At 34.4% G+C, this 21,289-nt stretch overlaps 1 protein-coding gene across 3 annotated transcripts in view; it reads right to left on the reverse strand.

Moving 5' to 3' along the window:
* LOC123533705 (ARF GTPase-activating protein GIT2-like) overlaps positions 1-21,289 on the reverse strand; it is a 55,963-nt gene that overhangs the window by 17,277 nt on the left and 17,397 nt on the right. For all 3 annotated transcript variants that reach the window (XM_045315489.2, XM_045315490.2, XM_053519921.1), the window contains 7 exons: positions 20,711-20,797; positions 19,691-19,821; positions 18,524-18,618; positions 17,541-17,638; positions 15,435-15,605; positions 14,826-14,952; positions 780-976 (listed from right to left, as the gene is read on the reverse strand). In XM_045315489.2, the coding sequence (XP_045171424.2) occupies positions 780-976; positions 14,826-14,952; positions 15,435-15,605; positions 17,541-17,638; positions 18,524-18,618; positions 19,691-19,821; positions 20,711-20,797 (906 nt within the window). The remainder of the gene's footprint in view (positions 1-779; positions 977-14,825; positions 14,953-15,434; positions 15,606-17,540; positions 17,639-18,523; positions 18,619-19,690; positions 19,822-20,710; positions 20,798-21,289) is intronic.

Genomic DNA, 21,289 nt, shown 5'->3' on the forward strand with positions numbered 1-21,289 from the left:
ATTTCAAATGAAAAAGTTATTAAATAAATGCACAGGATGTCAAAATATTCCTCTTAGAGTTTGTATCCTATTCTACCATTTTCACAACCAAGGACGTCAAAATAATCCATTAAAGTGCACAAGAATGTGTTAAAAGCATATATAATTTTCAAGAAATGAAAGGTGAAATGAAGCAGGATATCTGTCCTTCCTGTTTGCATTGTAATTCATACAAAAATATGATACAACCTGGATATATTAAAATTTCAATCTAGAAAACCCTGACAAAGCTCCAAGATTTCAAATTCGGATTCAACTTAAATTAATGAAAATATTGTCAAATCATTTAATTTTCAGGGCATAAATTTCACGGTTTTGGCAAAAATGGCTGTTTCCTAGGGACATGAAATTGTTGATTTTAAGTGGTAAAGATACATAAATGAGAATTTTACTCCTTCATTGGGATTAAATGTCATGGAGTGATGCACCCATGAAAATCAGTCTGCAATAAATATTAATAATTTCACAGTAATTATGCTTTATTTTATAGTCTTGACATCAAATCTGTTTTTTTCTATCTCGAATTCTGCACAAACAAATAAAACAGTTTTCTCCCTATAAAGCGGACCTAATGTGCTGTCTTGTCCAATAAGTGAGTCAATGTCATTAACCTGAAGTAATTATAAAACAGCCTGAAAAAGAAAACTGCCGATTTTGAAGTGACTGAAGGAACCCGTCTTATAGAAGAATCATCTTATAGATGGGTAAATATGGTAATGTATTATACATAATATACTTACCTCATGATGCATGTGTATATCTTGTGAAGTATCATTTGCCGACTCATCAGTCTTCATATTTTGTAGACTAAGGTTGTCTACACTGCTATAGTCTTCGTCTGATGCCACACTGTCGTACAATGGTTCGTCATCACTAGCGAAACTATTGGCAACACGATGAAATGATGATGGTGTAGCAGGCAAACTCTCTCTCTTTTCTGCAAATAAAAAGACAAAATTAATTAGTTTGAATTAAAAAGTTATATTGACAGCTTGTTTCACACATTATTGTGATATCTATGAATTAATGATGTCACAAAATGAATGAATTTGTGATATCCATAACTGAATTAATGATATCCATGAATGAGTTTCTGTTATCCACGAATGAATTAATGATATCCATAAATAGTTGCAGGATATCACGAAAGACTGAATAAGTAGTTAACAAATCTAAGTGCCCCTATAAAACCGCCCCCCGCCCACAAAAAAAAAAAATTGAGGGGCACAAAAAGCACCTCAAAATTCCTCTTAAATGATTTCTTTTTTATTTTAAATGAGTCTTCAAAGTAAATGTAACAGTATCTGACTAAAAATATATCCACATGAATTTTAACACTCCGTTCAATTGTACAGGTTTCCTGATGAAGAAAAAAACATGTTATAATATTTCATTAAAATAAATCCATCAAAATTTCTCACACTTCATAACCATAAATCAATGCAGATAATGCAGAATTTACATAAATACACCATTAAACTGCAGCAGTAAGCAAAATATTTACATTGTAATTATACATTTTCCCATATAAGACATTCGTACTAAATATAAGATGTACAATTTTCTTTTCTCAGGAAAAAATAAATTACAACATGAAGCAAAATGGGGTCAACGATGAAGTTTATAATAAATGTATGTGTCAGAATTGAGTGACAAAATCACAACATCACAGGTGTCTAGTAAATTACATTTTGCCTGGACTCAAATTATTTTTATGTTTGTAACAGCAGGGCAATGATTGCCTGCAGTAACTGTTTCAAATTGCCTCACAAAATATTCTGACAAATCTTAAGAGCTAATCTGGGGTGTATCCTGGATTGTAGGAGGCCAAATTTAGTAGAGGTCCTTATGTTGGCAGATTTACAGCATTAAACCTTACCTTCCTAAATTTCTATAACTAACTTATCCATCTTTCAATTCAGACAGTACCATTAACTGTTTAAAGGGGTGCTTACCAAAAAGATACTGACTGAATGGCAAACAGTGCAGATCTTGATCAGACTGCACACATGATCTACACTGGTCGCAAAGGCAGAATCAATGATGTCCAGCATGATAAGCATTAAATATACATATTTTTTTCCAATATAGCTGACATTACTCCAACATTTTCTTTGTCCATGTCCCAATCTAAACTTATGCAGTTTTTGAGTGAAGTGAATGTCATTTCATATAATACACTGTACCAGAAAGTGGTACAAACCTAAGCTGGCTATTGTGGTTTGGAACTGGCCAGGACTTTCACATACCAAATTTGATACAAATTTCAGCATGAAAGTATGAAGTAGCATAGCATAATTAGTATATTAAATACAAGATTGTGAAACAAACTTTCATATGGATGATGATAATATGATCATATGGATGATGATAATATGACGAATAGGTACATGTGATTTATAAAGAGAGACGATTTTCTGAACTCCACAAAAATGATAAGGAATTGCCTGAGGATCCTGGATGAAGTTTTAACCTATTTCCTGCCTAGCAAATTCAAACCAAATTCAGTATCAATTTGTGCATGATTTTGCTTAATCTTTGTTTCTATTTCAGTTTTGGCATGTCTGGTGTACATGTGAAAAAAAAAAATTCTAATTTTTATTTTGTTTTAGTGTGCATGTGAAAATGACCGCCCTTAGACAAAAAGTTCTTTCAGTCATATAAAATGTATGATATGCCCAATAATATGTAAAACTGAGCCAAAAAACTTGCTACAGCTAATGACACTAAATTTTTCATTTGTTAATATCATGATAACAAATAAAGAGCTTATATTACAGTTTTTTAAGTTTCAGATCATATGGCAACTTCCCAGCTATTAGTTCAGGTGCCCCTAGGCAAAGACAGGCATCTGGGTAGAACCATCAATCATTTTGCATGCAATAAATGTGGCCTCTAGAGTGTTAACTAGCTTTTCCTTTGATTTGACCTGGTGACCTAGTTTTTGACTCCACATGAACCAGATTCTAACTTGACCTGAAGAGAAACAAGGTTAACATTCCGACAAAGTTTCAAGAAGATACAGTCATAAATGTGGCCTCTAGAGTGTTAACAAGCTTTTCCTTTGATTTGACCTGGTGACCTAGTTTTTTTACCCTACCTGACCCAGATTTGAACTTGACCCAAAGATCATCAAGATTAACATTCTAACCAAGTTTCATTAAGATATGGTCATAAATGTGGCTTATAGAGTGTTAACTACCTTTTCCTTTGATCTGACCCAGATTTGAACTTGACCTATAAATCATCAAGATTAACATTCTGACCAAGTTTCATTAAGATATGGTCATAAATGTCGCCTCTAGAGAGTTAACTAGCTTTTCCTTTGATTTGATCTGGTGACCTAGTTTTTGACCCCACCTGACCAAGATTTGAACTCGACCTCTTAAAGATCATCAAGATTAATATTCTGAAAAAGTTTCATTTATATAAGGTCATAAATGTGGCCTCTAGTGTTACCTAACATTTCTTTTGATTTGACCTGGTGACATTGTTTTTAACCTCAGATGACCCTGATTCGAACTTACCCTAAGGATCATCAAGATTAACATTCTGACCAAGTTTCATGAAGATACAGTCATAAATGTGGCCTCTACACGGTTAACAAGCTTTTCCTTTGATTTGACCTGGTGACCTTACTTTTGACCCCAGATGACCCAATATCGAACTCGTCCAAGATTTTATTGAGGGTAACATTCTGACCAAGTTTCATTAAGATTGGGCCAAAACTGTGACCTCTAGAGTGTTAACAAGCTTTTTCTTTGATTTGGCCTGGTGACCTAGTTTTTGACCCCAGATGACTCAATATCAAACTCGTCCAAGATTTTATTGAGGGCAACATTCTGACTAAGTTTCATTAAGATTGGGCCAAAATTGTGACCTCTAGAATGTTAACAAGCTTTTCCTTAGATTAGACCTGGTGACCTTGTTTTTGATCCCAGATGACCCAATATCTAACTTGTCCAATATTTTATTGAGGGCAACATTCTGACCAAGTTTCATTAAGATTGGGCCAAAATTGTGACCTCTAGAGTGTTAACAAGCTTTTCCTTTGATTTGACCTGGTGACCTAGTTTTTGACCCCAAGTGACCCAATATCGAAGTTGTCCAAGATTTTATTGAGGGTAACATTCTGACTAAGTTTCATTAAGATTGGGCTAAAATTGTGACCTCTATAGTGCCAACAGTCAAACTGTTGACGACGGACGACTGACGTTAGACACAGGACGATCACAAAAGCTCACCTTGAGCACTTTGTGCTCAGGTGAGCTAAAAACATATGTCTCCCCCCACCACCACCACCACAATGTACTATGTATACCTTTAGCTCTGGCGGCCATTTTGTGCAGTGGAGCTGAACATGTCGGCAATAAGCACAACTAGGCTTGAGACAGATCACTCCTGTGAACTTTCATCAAAATTTGTCCAGCAGTTTGACCTGTGAAAGCTGGACAAGATTTTTCTAATTTTAGCTCTGGTGGCCATTTTGTGCAGTGCAGCGGAACGTGCCAGTGATAAGCACAACTAGGGTTGGTACTGATCACTCCTGTGAAGTTTCATCGAAATCCAGTACGCAGTTTGACCTGTGAAAGCCGGACAAGATTTTTCTATCTTTAGCTCTGGCAGTCATTTTGTGCAGTGAAGTGGAACATGTTGGCAACATGCACAACTAGGCTTGGTTCTGATCACTCCCGTGAAGTTTCATCGAAATCCAGCCAACAGTTTGACCTGTGAAAGCTGGACAAGATTTTTCTACTTTTAACTCTTGTGGCTATTTTGTGCAGCGAAGCTGAATGTGCCTGCGATATACACAAGGTTGGTATTGAACACTCCTGTGAAGTTTCGTCTAAATCTGGCTAGCAGCTTGGCCTGTGAAAGCAGGACAAGCTTAATGCGGATGGACGGACAGACAGACAGTGAAGGTAAAAACAATATGTCTCCCCCTAGGAGAGACATATAATAACACATAAAATTGAATGTATGTCTTACATTTGCACACATCAGTAAAAAATCACTGTTGATCATGCCTTTCTCATGTGATCATGTTCAACTCCCAGTAATCAGATAATTAAATCAAATAAATTTTCAAATACCTTTCATACTTTTCCTCATTCCAAACACTGTCAAAAGGTATATCAAGTTCAAAAGACAGTTACAAGGAAATCATTTGTAATAGCCAGTGACTTATTTTGATGCGTTTGTGGTTGCTTTAAATCCGCAAAAATAAATCCCAGTAACAATGAAATGAAATTTTCATTGATTTTATATCCATAAATTTATATCTTTCCACTGATTTTATATCCACAAATTTATATCTTTCCACTGATTTTATATCCACAAATTTATATCTTTCCCACAAATTAATATTTTGCCACTGATTTTATATCCACAAATTAATATCTTTCCACTGATTGTATATCCACAAATTTATATCTTTCCCATAAATTAATATTTTGCCATTGATTTTATATCCACAAATTTATATCTTTCCATTGATTTCATATCCACAAATTTCTATTGATTTTATATCCACAAATTAATATCTTTCAATTGATTTTATATCCACAAACTTATATCATTCCATTGATTTCACATCCACAAAATCAATATATTCCTAAAATACAACCCTAGTGAAACCACAAAATTTATGCCTACAAAATTAAATGATTTTACAGCAACTTAGACATGATACAGAACTATTTTTTTTAAAGTGCATTTTTTCATGCTTAAATGCCTCTCTTGAAATTTTCGCTATAAATTTTGACAGAAAACCCCACAGAATTTAATTTCAATTCAAAATGCACTGATTCACAGATAAGAGTAATTTTGTTTCAGTGTGATGAAATAGGATGATGTGCAGTATTGCATATAATACGATTATATATGTTTACCATATATCCCCAAATACAGGCCCACTACCCAATAAAAGCTCCCCTTCCCACTTCTACAAAAATGAATCACTAATCAATTTTTGAGGAAATTTTGCACACAAGTTCCTACTTATTTCAAACAAAGTGTCTTTCTAATGAAAATTGTTTTTAAGCAGAAGATTAAAGCACAAATTTATACTATTTTAACAAATAAGGTATACAATATATGGAATTTATGGCTAAACTTTATTCAGTAGAAGTCTGATTAATAATTATATTCATTAAGGAAATTAACTCTTTTTCTTCCTCATAGAAACTGGGACCTTTCATAAACATCTATAGTATTGTTTTTTAGCTATATGGGACTTTCATAAATGCTTTAATCTGGTAACTTTCTTAAAAACGTATTGCACTTGTCTGATCATTTGGCCAAAAGAGAAGGCAGCTATATTGAATTCAATGATTTTTATTACTTCCCTTTATTTGGAAGTTAATTGTTTGTTTGTTTTCGGTTTAACACTGTTTTTCAACAGTATTTCAGATATATAACGGCAGGCAGTTAACCTAACCAGTGTTCGCGGATTCTGTACAAGTACAAACCTGTTCACCGCAAGTAATTGCCAACTTCCCCACATGAATCCGAGGTTGAGGACGAATGATTTCAGACAAAATGTCTTTCATCAAATCTTCACGGAGAACATACCGCCCGCCTGGGGATCAAACTCGCAACTCTGCGATCCGTAGATCAGCGATCTCCCTATTGAGCTAAATGGGCGCGTAATATCAATAAGTAACTGTAGTGATACTGCTAAAGTACGTGCAGATGTAAACTAGGATACATTAAGCCAGTTTTTTTTGGAAAAGAAGTGTATAAAATTACACTTGATTTGAATTTTCTTTACTCCATAACTCAATAAATGTTTCTTTGATAACTATGAACATGATATCAGATCAAGTACACATTCATAAGATTGGTAAAATCTATTTTAACCTTTATCCCGCTAAATGTCCATCATTCAATTTGGGCAGTAATACTTATTATTCATTTTTGGGTGTTCACTGAAAATTTACTGTAATTTAGCAAACATTGTAGGCCATAATTAGCCAAGCTGATCTTGGTCTGCTCTGGTCACAATGGCAAAATCATTGGCCGCCAGCAGGCTAAAGATTAAAAATTGTTTGTTTAGATGTGTATCCAAAGGACAATGGTGCCCCTACTCCTATAACTGTATGCATAGTTTTGACTTAGTCAAGGGTCATAACTCTGGTCTTGCTGTGAGAAATCCCAACTGAAACACCGGGAGCACAACCTCACATGCTGAATTACAATCTTGTAAGGTTTTATGATTAAATGAAATACTTTTTGATATTTTCGTGACAAAAAATTTGGATGGACAGACAGACATGGGCAAATCTAAGGTCCCTCAACCCCCGAAGAAATTTGGGGGGTATAAACTTAAGGTGGACCCAACAAAAACAGCAAACATTTTCTGTGCAAACAAAAATAACTCCTCTTGAAATATGCAAAGAAAGAACTCCCAATTTATTACTATTTGTATTCCTACAAACAGTTCTAGTTTATTAAGAATACATGTAATTATTTTTTATGCAAGCAGGTATTTCATTGGAAAATCATTCATGGAATGTTGCAAATTATGCAAGAAATGCTGGAATCACGTACTGTTAGTCAGGTATATATACTTAGACCAGATGTTTACTTACAGAACATCAGAATTTTGAGAAAATTTTCTTGGCACATGGAATAGTTTTATGAATTAAGACAACTAATTACATAATTCTATTACCTATTTATATATGAGCCGCGCCATGAGAAAACCAACATAGTGGTTTTACAGCAAACATGGATCCAGACCAGCCTGCGCATCCGTGCAGTCTGGTCAGGATCCATGCTGTTCGCTAATGGTTTCTCTTAGTGCAATAGGCTTTGAAAGCGAACAGCATGGATCCTGACCAGACTGTGCAGATGCGCAGGCTGATCTGGATCTATGCTGGTCGCAAAGCCACTATGTTGGTTTTCTCATGGCACGGCTCAATTATAATTAAAGATTATTTTCAGCATAAATATATGATGCACTTTAAAAATATTTGGCATATTCGAATAACTCAGAATTGCCTATTCATATACTAAAACAAATATTCTAATGGTTCATTTTTGCAAAATAGAATCTAATGTAATTAAAACGAATTAACAAACTATGTAGGGGAATAACTTGAAACAACACTGCAATTAAATGAGTTAGAGTTTAAATTTTTTTTCAAGAATTTGTCTACAGACAAGACAATGCTATATACACATATAAATGCACTTTTCACACATTCATCACCAACCAAACTCTATTCTGTGGAGGTTGGAGGAGAGTGTGTGTGAGTGTGGCAGATAGGAAACTCTAGCTATTCATAATATACACCAAACTTTCTAACATTCTAATGCTCAAAATACAAGAGGGTCATGATGACCCTACATCACTCACTTGGGTTACATGAGCTACACGTTTCAAATGTCAAACTGATGCTAAAATATTAAGAAAGTAGGTCAGTAGGTCACATTCATTGTCAGTGAAAGTCAGTTTTAAGATCGGTGTGCTAAACTGTACATGTCATCCAAATTTCAAGGCTGTATCTTAAACAAGAGGGCCAAGATGGCCCTAGGTCGCTCACCTAAGAAACACTCCATAACAGTGTAAAACATGTTTGACCTAGTGATTTCATGGAAACAAATATTCTGACCAATATTCATTAAGATTGGACCAAAAAATTGGTCTCTTGCGATAAAACAAGCATTTTCTTAGATATGACCTAGTTTTTGACCCTAGATGACCCATGTTCAAACTCGACCTAGATTTTATCAAGGCAATCATTCTGACCAAAATTCATGAAGATCAACTGAAAAATACAGCCTCTATAACATACAGAAGTTTTTCTTTGATTTGACCAAGTGACCTAGTTTTTGACCTCAGATGACCCATATTCAAATTCGACCTAGATTTCATTAAGGCAATCAACCTGACCAAATTTCATAAATATCAACTGAAAAAAACAGTCTCTATCGCATACACAAGATTTTTCTTTAATTTGACCTAGTGACCTAGTTTTTGACCTCAGATAACCCATATTCAAAACCGACCTAGTTTTCATCAAGGCAATCACTCTGACCAAATTTCATGAAGATCAATCGAAAAATACATCCACTATTGCATACACAATGTTTTTCTTCGATTTGACCTAGTGACCTAGTTTTTGACCCCAGATGACCCATTTTCGAAATCAGCCTAGATTTTATCAAGGTAATCATTCTGGCTAAATTTCATGAAGATCAGTTGAAAAATACAGCCTCTATTGCATACACAAGGTTTTTCTTTGATTTGACCTAGTGACCTAGTTTTTGACCCCAGATGACCCATTTTCGAACTTGGTCTAAATTTCATCAAGGCAATCATTCTGACCAAAATTCATGAAGATCAATTGAAAAATACAGCCTCTATCGCATACACAAGGTTTTTACATGATATGACCTAGTGACCTGGTTTTTGACCCCAGATGACCCATTTTCGAACTCGGCCTAGATTTCATCAAGGTTATCATTCTGACCAAAATTCATGAAGATCAATTGAAAAATACCGCCTCTATCGCATACACAAGATTTTTCTCTGATTTGACCTAGTGACCTAGTTTTTGACCCGAGATGACCCATTTTCGAATTCGGCCTAGATTTCATCAAGGCAATCATTCTGACCAAAATTCATGAAGATCAACTGAAAAATACAGCCTCTATCGCATACACAAGGTTTTTCTTTGATTTGACCTAGTGACCTAGTTTTTGACCCGAGATGACCCATTTTCGAACTCGGCCTAGATTTCATCAAGGTTATCATTCTGACCAATATTCATGAAGAAGAATTGAAAAATACAGCCTCTATCGCATACACAAGGCTTTCCTTTGATTTGACCTAGTGACCTAGTTTTTGACCCGAGATGACCCATTTTCGAACTCGGCTTAGATTTCATCAAGGTTATCATTCTGACCAATATTCATGAAGATTAATTGAAAAATACCACCTCTATCGCATACACAAGGTTTTTCTTTGATTTGACCTAGTGACCTAGTTTTTGACCCGAGATGACCCATTTTCGAACTCGGCCTAGATTTCATCAAAGTTATCATTCTGACCAATATCCATGAAGATTAAATGAAAAATACAGCCTCTATCGAATACACAAGGTTTTTCTTTGATTTGACCTAGTGACCTAGTTTTTGACCCCAGATGACCCATTTTCGAACTCGGCCTAGATTTCATCAAGGTTATCATTCTGACCAATATTCATGAAGATTAATTGAAAAATACAGCCTCTATCGCATACACAAGCTAAATGTTGACAGACGACAGACGACAGACGCCGGACATCGAGCGATCAGAAAAACTCACCTGAGCATTGCTCAGGTGAGCTAAAAACAAGAAAGTAGGTCAGTAGGTCACATTCATGGTCACTGAAAGTCAGTCTTATGATCGGTGTGCAAAACTGTACATGTAATCCAAATTTCAAGACTGTATCTTAAACAAGAAGATTTTTAAAGTGTTTCCCTATGTAAGTCTATATAAACCATGTGACCTCCAGGGCTGGGCCATATTTAACCCTAGGGGAATAATTTGAACAATCTTAGTAGAGGACAACCAGATGATGTTACATACAAAATATCAAAGCCCTAGCTACTGTGGTTTTGTACAAGAAGATTTTCGAAGTTTTTCCCTATATAAGTCTATATAAACCACGTGACCCCTGAGGAGTGGCGACATTTGACCCTAGGGGGATAATTTGAACACACTTGATAGAGAACCACTAGATGATGCTACATTACAAATATCAAAGCCATAGGCTTTGTGGATTTTCAAAGTTTTTCCCTATATAAGTCTGTGTAAACTATGCAACCCCCAGGGCGTGGCCATATTTGACCCTAGGGGGATAATTTGACTAATCTTAGTAGAGGACCACTAGATGATGCTACATACCAAATATCAAAGCCCTAGGCACTGTGGTTTTGGACAAGAAGATTTTTAAAGTTTTTCCTTTCGGTTGCCATGGCAACCAGAGTTCTGTATGGAATTCATTTCTTTGGGTAATTTTTAATGAGGATCATGCAAGGAACATTCCTGTGAAATTGCATCAAAATTGGACTGGTGGTTTAGGCTAGGAGGTGTGGACGGACGACGTTGGACAATCACTGACCACAAAAGCTCACCCTTGAGCACTTTGTGCTCAGGTGAGCTAATAACTAAAGGGTTACCTAATTTTGAAACCCAAAACAAATATTATAGAAAACTGCTGCATTGATATATTGTTTCTGAACAGAAAATATTGGGTTTACAATGAAACAGAAAGACATTGATACAGAAAGTAGAGGAATGTGCAACTTTAAGCTACAGTCAACTTGAAATAATTTGCATTAGTTTAAACTTTAAGCATTCAAGGTGGATAATCAGATTTTGGCCATGTAACGGATTTGTTTGAAACTTTAGCATCTGATCATTTACACTCATTTATGTTCACTTAACACTTAATACAAATTAGATTTTCACTGGAGGTATTTTTAAAATTTCATTTTCCTATCCTGGTTGCCCAACCAAGATAGAGTTATTTTATCATAAATATAAATTCGATAAACATACTTTGCCTAAAGAAATGTATAAATATTAGACATATTGTAATATATTTGTAAAATATTTGCATTAAAAATTATGTATTTAGATGGAATTCATTAGAAATGCAAGTTTTAAAAATTATTATTATCTCTCTTTGCCTATCTTGGTTGTGCAACCAAGATAGATTGGAAATAAATGAATTCAGAAGCTACACACAGCTTTAAAACTTGCATTTTGGTTCAGATTGTTCAATAGTTGATATGTCTATCAAATGCAAATGTGAAACTAGACATTGTATCAAAATAAAAAGAAATACCCAGCTTTTTATATACTTTCATATTAAAGGGGAGTAATTACAAAATTTTATAAAAATAATAAAATATACATTTCAGATAGGAATCTAACTCTATGTAATCGGTCTTTTTGTTCCTTAAATAATTCTCTATCAGAATATACAAAAAGTAAAAAATGTCATTAAATGTTGATTAAATGTGATTGACCACCTTTAAACAAAGTTATAGCAAAATGAATATTTGCCATTCCAAGCTCTAAGTTTCACGACAGGAATATTGACAAATATGTTTCTCTGAGCATTATTTTATGATATTCTGTCCTACATTCCCAACAAATTTGGTTCTGGTAAATATCTAACATTACCCTAGTTATTGCCTTAGTATGCATATCTTTATTCAACACTTTCCCTAATTATGGAAACTTACTGAATTTCAGTGCTTGATAATAATGTTTAGTGCTGATAAGTTTTGCAGTTTTTTTTATTAGATAACCTTGTGAGATATCAAACAGTTCATTTATATGCAGAACTGTTTTTCTAATGTAGTTTGTATAGCAATGCAGGTATATCAAGGGGAGAAAAAACTTAATCTTCTATCTAAGACACAATACATGAAGAGTTACCAGAACTGATCATTTAGTTGTATGTGTACAAGTTATGAACTTATAAAATGTCCACTAAAAGAAGTCTAACTTATCAAAACTGAAGAGAGGTGTGTTTCATATTGAGTCTTGAAAGCTAGTTAGGTAATGCTAAATATCGGCACTCTCCCTATTCAGCTAAGTGAGCGGGTTAAGTTTTATATTTATCTTAGAAAAACATTTTTGATGGGAGCTTTTTCCATTTTAAATTTTAGCCATTTTCAGGCTGTCTAGCATACCCTGACAAAAAATTAGGGCTAATTTTAGGGCAATTTGTACAAAAAAATAGGGCTAAAATTAGGAATTTGGTACAATTTTAAGGAAATTTTAGGGCTAAATTTAGGAATTTTCAAATCAAAATACGGACTTTAAAGACCATGTAATGTGCTTACCTTTATGTGATTGACATAAAAGTAACTCAGAAATAGTGCTTTATTTACAGAAAAGATGTCTCCTAGCTTTCCACTGTTTTGAACTGTGCTAAATTGTTTTTTTCTGAATTAGAAGAACTTTTAAACAACATTTAAAACATTTTCTCTTTTTGATCATTGCAAAAAAGTTAAAAAATTAGGAATCTTTGTGAAAAAATAGGGCCTTTTTAGGAATTTCCTTTGATTTTTTTTAAAAAATAGGAATTTTAGCCAAATTGAAAAAAAATAGGAAAAAGTAGGAATTTTAGGGACGCTAGACAGCCTGCATTTTTGACACTTAACAAAACCAGTTTCCATTTTATTTGTAAATGGATTTTTATAAAGCTTTCATGTCAGTAGCATATAAAAATTGTGAAAAATTTCTAAACATCTTTTGTGATTTTTGCCTGATTTATATCAAAATGAGAAAAATATTATACAGGCTGGAAAAATAATCTTTTTTGGCCATAAAATTGACATTATTAAAGATACTTAAAAAATTCAAAAACATCCTACTAAAACCCTCTGATACCTTCAGAAAGATAGTTTACATTTAGACATGCAAAATAAAGCCAGATTTCGAAACAAGACCATTACGGATTGTGTGGGTCAAATAGTACATGTAAATCAGCAAGATCAATCAACTGCTTTAAATAATGGTCGAACAGTAAACAACACTACTTGAACAACATGTCAATTACAGAGGAGCCAAGCTGATTCAAGTCCATGGCAAAATGCTGGCAGATTTCTCAACTCAACCTTTCCAATTACATGTACTTTCATACTATGTAAATACATGAGGTTGGAACAATTAATGTAAACACAAACTTGTTGTGAAGACCATAAGTATCAATTATGACTGTGTGTTATTTCTGCACATGACAGCTGTCAAGAATAACTAGCAGCTGGTATAAACAGTGAAACACCTATCGCTACAGCATCAATGGCCCAGTCACCACAGCTGAGTCTAGAGGACTCTAGCCAGTGTCCTAATCATTTCTTTGTTTGGAACACTCAGTCTTGGACAACTTGCACATTTTTCCTATACTGTGGCTACTTTAAGAGATCAGTGTTTTAACCTTTAGCCTGCTGGTGGCAAGTGATTCTGCCTTTGCGACCAATGCAGACCAAAATAAGCCTGCATATCCGTGCAATCTGATCATGGTCTGCACTGTTCGCTATTCAGTCAATAAATTTTCTGTGAACATCCCTTTGAATAAGAAGTGGTACTGCCGAAAATGAATGATGGGCCAGTCCACTTAAAAAATTTAGCAGGGTAAAGGTTAATGTAATGAGAACAATTCTAATACATTTCAAGGCATCTGGTAATTAACTGAGAATCAATGATACAGAACAAATACACACTTCTCACAAAGGCAAGCAACAGTCCAATAGTTAAGAGTTCAGTTTTTATTGTTTTTGTCATGCTCGACTCTGTCCACAATCAACTTAGCAAAATGCATGTAAAAGAACCTTATGTTAAACCATTAGTGTTAAGATTTCATGATACAGAAAACAAGGGATGTCATTAGTAAGCGACAAAAGGCCACTTAATTCCACTCAACTTACAGACTGTGCTACAACTTTTGTTTCTTTTGGGCTTTGGGCTGTTTTTCAATAGTATTTCAGCTTTATAACAGCGGAAAGGTAACTTAACCAGTGCTCCTGGATTCTTCAGCAGTACTAACCTGTTCTCCGCAAGTAACTGCCAACTTCCCCACATGAATCAGAAGTAGAGGAAAACGATTTCAGACACAATGTCTGTTATAAGTAATATCAGAGAACATAGGCCGTGATCTTTAGATCTCCGCTCTCCCTTCTGAGCAAAGCAGGCAGACTCTCTGCAACAACTATGTGCCAAATAAAAAAGCACAATTTTGATAAATATTGTGAATTATAAGGCAAAGCAAACTTACCCATTTTTTCTTTAATTGTAAGTGGCGGGGAGGCTATTCCAGTCTGTCGTCTTTTGGCATCACTGAGTATATCTATAATTAAGGTGGCAAACTCTCGGGCATTGAATCGTGCAAGTTTTTGCCGACCCTGTAATACAAGAATGGTTATAAGCATCATATTCTAATGGCTTCTAAAAGACGGGAAGAGCTACTTTAACACTGTGTTACAGCAAATGCACTAGTACAATGTACACACAACAAATATGTCTAAACACTGATACTGAAAGATATTTGCAACGGTCTTATTTTTGTTAATATTTACTAAAATCGCAAATTAAAAACAGCCATGAATATAAGGTCTTATAAATGAGTTGATCTTATTATTACAGCGTAAGTCTTATTACTGAATAAGTCTTATTTCTGGGTATGTCTTATTATTAAAGAGTAGGTCTTAATACTGTGTAAATCTTCTTAATGAGTTGATCTTATTACTGGGCAAATCTTATTACTGGGTAAATCTTATTACTGTATAAGTCTAGTTACTGAGTACGTCTTAATACGAAGTAGGCCTTATTACTGAGTATGTCTTATTACTGGGTAAAGATAATATGCATAACAAATGTAACTGACCTGATTCCTTGTGGCAGAGAATTCAGGGTTGACTGGAAGAAAGGGAACAGCTTGTCGATCACTGACTATTGACGTGTGGTCATGTGTTGACAACCAGACCGAGTCGTTTTCTCGGCGATCTACCTCATCATAAACATCCATAGCTAATTCTTCAAAAAGGTGGTTGGACAGCTGAAAAATATATAACACATGAAATAAAATACTGTGACTAATACTTCGAAATCATTAATAGTCATTGGGGACTAATTTTCAAGGATTTTATGGTAGTGCCATTCCATAAAATTAAATCCAAATGAGCAAAAATTAATTTCCATTCATCTGATACTCAAACACTGAAATTGTCAGATTCATATCTACAAGAAATAACAATTTTAGCCAAATCCAAAAAATTTCATGCCCACGAAATTAAATTATTCCATGGTGCTTGCACCAGACAAATACACAGTGACATCAAATTTATAATGCTGATAAAATGTGTCTATAAACTTAATTTAACCTGTATTTCAACGCATCTCCAAATAATTGACTGTAAACATTACTGGCCTGATATCAGTTCTAGTAGAGTTGACAATAGCAAGAATATTTGTGGTAACATACAACTCCAACTTTTATAAGGTAGCCACTCAAAACTGAGCTTTTGAATCCACTTGACCCTCATTGACAATTTTAGATGTTCCAAGCTCTAAAAGAAGCTCAACCTTCAAAATTATTTAGCTTTTCTTGATCAAAATGTTTTAATACCTTTGCATATTATGATACAATCTGTAAAAATTTATGCAGAATCTACAACTTGTTTCTTGGCAATTCATAAACATGTTATTCCAAATTCACCATTCTCTTATTACCAGGCCCAGGCCATCCCAATGTGTCAAATATTTAGACCTCATATTATGTCAAACTGAACCATTTTGGGTAAATTTAGGAACCATTAGCCTGAGGAAGCATGTCCCAGAACCTATTAGAAATAACATGCCCCTTCCAAACCAAAATCCTGGATCTTTCCATGATTTCCAGTTTCCAAGTAATATTCCAATTTTGCCACTGATTTCCAGTTTCTAGGTAATGTTCCTGTTTTGCCACTGATTTCCAGTTTCTAGGTAATATTCCAGTTTTGCCACTGATTTCCAGTTTCTAGGTAATACAGTTGAATATCTTTACCTCCATATCGTTTAGCTCGAAACTCCGGTTAGCACGATGTGTTTGAGTCGGTCCCGATTTTTCCCTATTTATCTTAATGTAATCATTTATCATTACCTCGATATTATTAGCTCGATATTTTGTTTAGCTCGATGAGATTTTTCAGTCCCGTCAACTTACCTGTAATGATTTTACACCTGGTTTCTTCGATACCATAGCTTGTCAAAAAAATACCAATGTTATTTATAAGGTGTGAGAATCAACCTATTGCGATGTATTAATTATAATCAGGCTAGTTTGTGTTTTTGTTTTGTTTGTTATTTAGTCTTTATTCCAATTAAAATGTTAGCGAGTTTGCATTTAATTCTCAATAATTAGTCTTATAAAACAGCGTGCAAGCAGGAGAGCTGTTTTCCAATATAACAACTAATTTGGATGAAACATGTTCTGTTTGACGGAGTGAAAATCTGCCATTAAGGACAATATGCATATTTAACTGGCACATTTCGTTATCGAAGCACAGTCAAAATGACTACTCAACTATGAACATTACCGCTGCATTCAGACTTGTTTTGGGAAGGAATATCAATGCTAATACTTAAATGTATATCTTGAAAAGTTAAAAAATTGTATGTATGTATTTAATTAAGATGATTTTTTGTCAATAAAATTAAAATCGTATTTACGTTTTATATTATTTCTTTTCCGTTACAAACCCTCTGAAACAAAGCATCGGATATGATAGTATAGATGTCCGACACAAGTACAAAGTAGTCCCAGATAGTCGATATCGTTACGTCGAACTTCGGATACGTTGATGCAATTTTTACAGTCCCTTGAATATCGAGGTAACGGTATTCGACTGTATTCCAGTTTTGCCACTGATTTCCAGTTTCTAGGTAATATTCCAGTTACATAGAAACCATGGCTGAAGTAAACTGAGGTTTTTCAATAGACATTAAACCATACCTGTTGTAATTTTTTCTTGGCTTGTTTGGCTAATTCTGACATATCTAAACTACTGTCGGCCATTTCTGGGATGATAAAATGCAGCCCTTTATAGTGGTCTGAAAAATACATCATTACATTTGATAATCTGCATGCATGAGGTAACACTTCTTTCTTGAACTTCTTATTACTGGGATCCTATTACTGGGTAGGTCTTATCACTGAGTATGTGTTATTACTGAGTAGGTCTTATGACTGAGTAGGTCTTGTCAATGGGTACCGGTATGTCTTAAAATTACTGGACATGTCTTATTACTAGGTAGATCTTGGCAGGTCATTACTTGGTAACTCCCATTATTGAGTATATCTTATTACTGGGTAGGACTTGTAACTGGGTTGTCTTATTACAGGAACCAGCCAAAAGACTTTAAAATTACGTCTTCACAATGGATTTAGTGACTTCATATAGATCAATGGCTTTATCTTCTTGCTCTAAATAAATTTTGTATTCATTCAGTACTTACAGATATTATATTAAATGCTTGTTATGTTTGACCAATGATACTTATGTTTGTTTCCACATATCCTCGGGGTGCTGTATCAAAGTGACTGAACCTTTTTTGTATGTGTTTATGGATTAATATAATTGTTTTAAAAAAAAAATCTTTTTCTTTTTTTGTTCTTTTGGTAAATACAAAATACTGGTTGTTAATCATTCAAGTCTTTTTCTTTTGTTGATATCACATCTTCACGTCCGGCACGAGCTGCAATTTGACTATTTCCATAATACCCAGCTTGTTACATACTGGCAAGTTATTTGAAGTTGATAAACACAACCACTCATATGATATAAAAGAAGTCCACTCTTCTCCTCGTGAAATAAACCAGAAAATAGGAATACATTATCTTTTAAGAATTTACAGTTTGTTTAAACAAACCCTTCAAAAATTTGAATTATGTATTCCTTTGTTACCATAACAACACAATTATTTAAACATGATTACCTGGTTTCTTTCCACAAAGATAATATGCTAGTCTGTCTGTTAGTTCATATTGGCACTCAATAAGGCGGTTTGCTATATCTTCATGACCCTCAGCTCTGTAAAAATAAAATGAGCCGTGCCATGAGAAAACCAACATAGTGGCTTTGCGACCAGCATGGATCCAGACCAGCCTGCGCATCCGTGCAGTCTGGTCAGGATCCATGCTGTTCGCTAACAGTTTCTCCAATTCCAATAGGCTTTAAAAGTGAACAGCATGGAGCCTGACCAGACTGCGCGGATGCGCAGGCTGGTCTGGATCCATGCTGGTCGCAAACCCACTATGTTGGTTTTCTCAAGGCACGGCTCAAATTAAGGTAGTTCTGCATATTTGAAACAACTATTATTCAACAATGTAGAATTTTGTCAAACCATATTTTTTTTCAAAGCATCATTGTATCTGACAGAAATTCAGACAATAGAAATGGTAGGCTTGTCTGCTTGAGTTTTTGTTAAAGCAATATGAAAATATTGGCCATGCAATCAGTTTTCACAATGGGCTTCCATTGGAAAATCACAATTTCAAACATATTTTCACATACAGGAATGTCTCCACAATGTAGATTTTAATAAAACTTTTCATAGTTGTAGATTTACCTATTTTAAATCATAAAACCAAATCAAATGTGTATGTCCATGTACTTAATTTTTCACAAAGGTGGCCAAATATCAATTGGAGTTGCTGCTTATCTCATTTTACTAATTTGAACAATATTGCATCAAAACTTATTCCTTGCCACTTCTTTAAATCTTGATAGAGGGTCTATTTTTAAATCTGAGAACCCCCACGTCCAACTGGGTGGAATCATTGGATAAACTTTGGAAGGATGACCAAAGGGTCATCCAGTTCACTTTCCTCAATTTCCAAAAAATTCTTTCAGAGGCGTTGTTTGAAGAAAATGTTGATGAACTGATGACGGACAATGATTTACCACCTCGAGTACGCTGTGCTCTAGTGTGCTTAAACCTACATTGGCAAAACTGAAATGTTTGACTCACTTCACAGAATCAATGGGTGTTTTACCAAACACAAGTCAGCACCATAGATGACTTAAAGCTGATTTCATTTATCTTTTCACATTTTCAACAGAACATATTACCATGTTATGAAAATTTGAATACTTTACTCACTTGGCATAGTCAATGGGTGTTTTCCCGAACGCATCAAGTGCGCCGGGGTCAGCACCGTAAATGACTAGAAGCTCTATCTGTAAGATCTGACCTGATCCAGCAGCCACGTGTAATGGACAATTCCCTTTTTCCTGAATAAATACAAAAAAATATATTTAAAAGATGCTTAATTAGCAACATGTGGAAAGTCCTGATCGTTAATCATGACAGAAAATTTCGTTACCTCAGCACAAACATTGAGTAAAAACTTCTTCATGTCAATGTAGTTATCCACATTTTCCACGGAGGAGACAATTTGCTAAGAACAGAAACAGAGTGTCTGTGATATTAAAATGTACACAGCATATTCATGGAAGTTTCAAGGTTGGTACAAATTTTTTTCTCCAAGCACTGAAAACTGTACTCACCCAACAGGTAATCCAATTTTTCCCTTTTAAATTGTTCATGTTTTTTTAATGATACAATAAACTGATCAGCATGGGATAAAAATTTGGAGGCCTTGCATGATAATTTTTACATGCATAATATAATTTTATGCTACTGCTCTCTTTTGTATAACAGCAACATTAGTCATTATAATGCACTGGACATTTAATTTCTGTTACTAAAACAGTATATGCGCCACGCCATGAGAAAACCAACATAGTGCGTTTGCCACCAGCATGGATCAAGACCAGCCTGCACATCCGCACAGTCTGGTCAGGATCCATGTTGTTCGCTAACAGTTTCTCTAATTGCAATAGGCTTTGAAAGTGAATAGCATGCACTGGTCTGGATCCATGCTGGTCGCAAACGCACTATGTTGGTTTTCTCATGGCACGGCTAATATAATAATAGCACTACAATATTATTATATATTTAACTAAGATTGATGTTGAACCACATTCTTCTAACTTACCATTAGTAACTGCAAAAAAACAACTTTTATCTGTATGTGGGCCTCAAAACAAAAACTGATTTTATGGTTTGAAACTCAAAATACAATGGAAGATATAAATTAATGAATAAATATGTACTTACAGGGTGATAATAATTTGGATCAGCACCTTTAGATATTAACCTCAGGACTGTTTCTAAATTGTTTGTTCGAACACTTGAATGTAATTGCTGGAAAAAAATGATAAAGGATTAGTAAAAACATGTTTCGATTAGCAGTGTTTATAGTATAATTGATAAAGACATAAAATACTCTTACTTCTGGAGTAGGAGTATTCATTTTCTTTGGATTTTGTGATTAATCCAATCAAAGAAAATTATTCAAAAACAAATAAATAAAATTTCATTTATTTGAACTTTAAAATAAGTAATCGATGAATTCACGTCATAACAAAATTTCTGTTCTTGCCAAAACAATTTTATGCTCATATCATACATTATCATATACATGTAACTGATAATATAACACAACAGATGTCTGATAATTTAAATTGGGCATAACATGCATCAGAGTTTTTTGCAGTTTTCTGATTATATTTATTTCCATAAATAAACAAAAGCGTTGTTTCAATAATGTAAGACCTGAGAATATAACTAGTTTAGACTGCTAATGTTTTGAGCCTTGGAAACATCCTTGCACCACCACCTACTTTCCACTTGAGT

Source organism: Mercenaria mercenaria, chromosome 12 (assembly GCF_021730395.1).
Source record: "Mercenaria mercenaria strain notata chromosome 12, MADL_Memer_1, whole genome shotgun sequence".
Lineage (NCBI taxonomy): Eukaryota > Metazoa > Mollusca > Bivalvia > Venerida > Veneridae > Mercenaria > Mercenaria mercenaria.